The 4,017-nt window shown below is 29.0% G+C and overlaps 1 protein-coding gene across 1 annotated transcript; it reads right to left on the bottom strand.

Annotated features, from left to right (window-relative positions):
* On the bottom strand, positions 1-866 carry LOC108328275 (60S acidic ribosomal protein P2-2). The gene is made up of 3 exons (XM_017562109.2): positions 707-866; positions 377-603; positions 1-207 (listed from the first exon to the last, which is right to left on the bottom strand). The coding sequence occupies exons 1-3, from the start codon at positions 792-794 to the stop codon at positions 181-183; spliced, it is 342 nt and encodes a 113-aa protein (XP_017417598.1). The 5' UTR covers positions 795-866; the 3' UTR covers positions 1-180.
* Between the last annotated feature and the right edge of the window lie 3,151 nt (positions 867-4,017).

A 4,017-nucleotide genomic window follows, 5' to 3' on the forward strand; every position in this document is an offset into this window, starting at 1 on the left:
TGAAGGATAAAATATATAAAGTAATTCATTGAAGAAAATTCATTAAGATCATCAATATAGTACCCAAATAATTCAGCAACGCAATTCATTGACTTGAAATCTACTTAAACAACAAAAAAACAAAGCTAAGTAACTCTAAGTCGATAATATGATCCGAACACTGGTTGAGATGCCTACCAATTAATCAAAAAGACTGAAGCCCATATCCTGCATCGCAAAACAAACCAACAACAAAAAACAATCAGATACCACTCAAACTAACAAAATTTAATTGAAAAATAACGAAATCGGCATCGGAATAATTGTCCTCAATATAAACCTAGAAAAATACAACGCATATGATAGGTTAGCAAAAGCACGAGAAAGAAAATATTACGTCATCTGATTCCTCCTTCTCTTCCACCTTTTCCTCCTTCTTAGATTCGGCTGCTGCCGGAGCAGAAGCGCCACCTCCGGGAGCGGCGGTCACGGCAACGGCAGCGCCACCGCCGGAAGGCACTGAAGCTAACTTTTCCCTACCGGCGGCGATAAGTTCGGCGATGTCTTTGCCCTTGACTTCGGACAAGAAGTTACTAATATTATCGTCATTTGCGTCTGCTCCAACTGAACATTGACAATTCAAAGCAAGAACAAATCGAATGAGATTTTAAAATACATGACTTAAAATAAATGTGAAGAAAATAATGAGAAAGAAGAAAATGTGTACCAGATCCAAGGATGAGCCTCAAGTCATCGGCGGAAGGAGCAGCATTGCCTCCCAAGACGGCGAGCAAATAGGCGGCGATGACCTTCATTTTGCGCCGGAATGCGTGTACAGAAAAACAGAATGCGCGATTTAGAGTGAAGAAGGATGAATGGTTATAGATTACGTAATTACATAAATAGGGTTTAGGGTTTGCGCACGATGGGCCCGTATTGAAATAAACCCAACAAATGTTATTACGGGCCTTTCCCCTAAACGAAATGGCCATTTCCTCCTGCACCCTTGTAAAACTTAATAACCCAATTTTACCCCTCATTAAAAAAACCCTAATTATTTTTTATCCCTCCCTCCTGTGCCGCACAGCTGACCTCTCTCCCTCCATTCTCTCTTCACCTCCCTCTATTTTTTTCTATTAACCCCTCTCACTCCATGGAAGAAGGTGAGTTTGGATTTTTGGAAAATTTGTTTCGGAATATTTTAGTTTGTTGCGAAATATGTTCCATATTGAGTAATCCAAAATGCATTTTTTGGATCTGGTATACTTGTGCAGCGAGAATCAAGATCAAAGAGAGAGCACAAAGACACAAGAAATGGAATTTCAAGAACCACCGGTGTAAAAAGGCACAAGAGATGGACGTGCAGAAAGAAAAGCCCGGAGCTTTTCCACGTATGAGTCCATGTGTAGGTCTTTGGATGTACTCATGTCACCTTACAACCAAAACAAATGTTATTTACACCTCACATATTTAACATTATATTTCTATTTTATGTTTTTAAAAATATTTTTTTCTTAAAATACCTTCAAAATTTTGATTTATTTTAATAATTTTGGAAATTAGTTACCTAAATTTTCGAATTTTCTAACACTTTCGTATGATGCACTTTCTAGAAAAAATATATTTTGGGAAAAGAATATGAAATTGAGATATATTAATAAATCTAAGAGGTGTAAAACACAATATTGTATTGTATAATAAATTATTAAAATTCTGATATGGCTCGATCTACAGCGACTAAAAAAATGGGAAGGTTGAACCACCGCAATTTTAAACAAATAAGACAATGCGAAAAATAAAACTAATAGAGCTTTTCTAAAAGATCACATTTTCCATCAAGTTATTCAATACTTCAAACAGTTAAAATAAAACTAAGTGATAAAAAATTATAATATTTAAGTACTCATTAGTTTATTAAAATAAAAATTATTTTTGTGCTTGCGTAATCCAGTGTGGTAGCTTAGAAGATATTGAAATTTTTTAACATATGTTTTATAGCTGGTTTACAAAAACTCTATTAAATTTATTATCGAGATATAACCATATATTTGAAAATTTGTTTGAACTGTAAATACATAGCATATGAACTATTCAATTCAAATGGTTGATTTTGTGTGGTTTTAAGTTAAATAATAGTTTGTATAATACTAATATTTAGTTGGAGAATAAAATTTATCTATTACGTTTAGTTTAGGAGTTTTTTTATGATAACATTAGATTAAAGTTATGTATGTTTGATTTCTTAAGTCTAATCATAAATATATATTTTTTAAATCATTATCAATTTGACATGATATTAAGGATGCATATGATATTGTTTTGAAAAAAAATACTTTTTGGAGATTATTAAAAAATAATTTTCTTAATTTTTGGAATAATTATTGATGTTATGATGTTTGTATATCTAAGTTAGCTAAAACTCCTTATTTTTACATAGTATGATTATATTTTGTTGTTAGTTTGGCCTATACAAGTACTCACTATAATTTTCCTTCTTTTGTTGTCAATTTATGTGTTTTTTTTTTCTTTAATGGTTAATGAAGATGATGATGTACTTAATTGGATTCTTGATGATACTAGTGTACTTTATGATAAAACTGTAAAAAAGTTTTACTTTTTTGGTATGAAACATGTGGAATATGGAAACTTGATTTAGTTGAATGAAGTGTTACGAGCTAAAACTCTGATTTTTTTGAAAATTGTTGTATGACTGTTTACCTATTGATATAATGGTTAAATAAGGAGTGATTTTATGTTTTATGTTATTTTATGTTTTATGTTATTTGTGTGCTAATAATGTTGAATACTTCTCTCATTTATTCTTTCATTGTTCTATTGATATACAGTGGTGGCAATGATTAAAATAAGTTTTTCAAAATTTGCAATTTTCATCTTTAGATTTGTTTGTTCAGTTTATGACCTTATAGCCTTTTACTTAAATTAATTAAAGTGATTTTCATTACTGTAATTATTTGGATTATTTGTAGGATGAGAAATTATAGTAGAATTTAGGAATCAATTGTGTTTTTCATGTTGTTTTTCAAATTAAAGAGTTGCATATGACTGAAAATAAATCTAAGAAGTATATGAGTAATATTGTCTCTAATTTTTTTATACTAAAAAATTTTAATATTCAAACTAGAAAAAGTAGGGTGATTTCATTTATGGATAAAATATGACAAGTTTCATTTGTTAATTAGATTAAGATAGATATTGATGGTACTTTTATGGATTGTCCTGGTTTGGTTTTATCTGTTGATATTTATAGAAGAAGTTTGAATAAATATATGGATAGTTTTTCACCTTTTTAAGGAGTACACACTTCTATTTATGCTAAGTTTATGAGGATCATTTATACTTTCGAGGAGGGGACTTCTAGAGGTTTTGGTTGGAAAATAATTCATAGTCTATCATGATTTTTTAGATCAACAGATAATTTCTTTGAGTCTCAAAAGGAGGTAACGCTGGTGTTCATTTCTGTATAAATATTTACTTTAAAGTTTCTCACACTTTTAGTAAAGGAACTATTGCAGTGATAAGTTAGTTAATTTATTTTTCATTTATAGAGAACATGTAGTTAGTTTAATGTTTTACTCCATATATTTATTTAATTATTTTTCATAATAAGTATAATTTGCTTTTATATTCCTCATATTTTGTATTATTTTATTTATTTTTTAATAATTTTTTATGTAATATCAAAATGATTCATGAATTTTAGAATTTCAATATAGTTGAAAGATTAAAGTTCATAATGATATCTAATAAATACGTAAAAATTCACAATAATATTTTATTTGAAAATATTTTAATATATATTTATTTTGTTACAATATTTGTTTCTCATATTTATTGAAGAAAAACACGTGCTCACAAATTAATTAATACTTAACTATGTAAATGAGTTACTTAATGTATATTTAATAATTTTAACCACATAAATTTGATAACACCACGTATATTTATTTAAGAAAAATAAAAGGCATAAGTGGTTGATTTGAATGGACATAAAATGAAGTGTCCCTTGTCCAGCTTTGT

The sequence above is a fragment of the Vigna angularis genome, chromosome 2, assembly GCF_016808095.1.
Source record: "Vigna angularis cultivar LongXiaoDou No.4 chromosome 2, ASM1680809v1, whole genome shotgun sequence".
Lineage (NCBI taxonomy): Eukaryota > Viridiplantae > Streptophyta > Magnoliopsida > Fabales > Fabaceae > Vigna > Vigna angularis.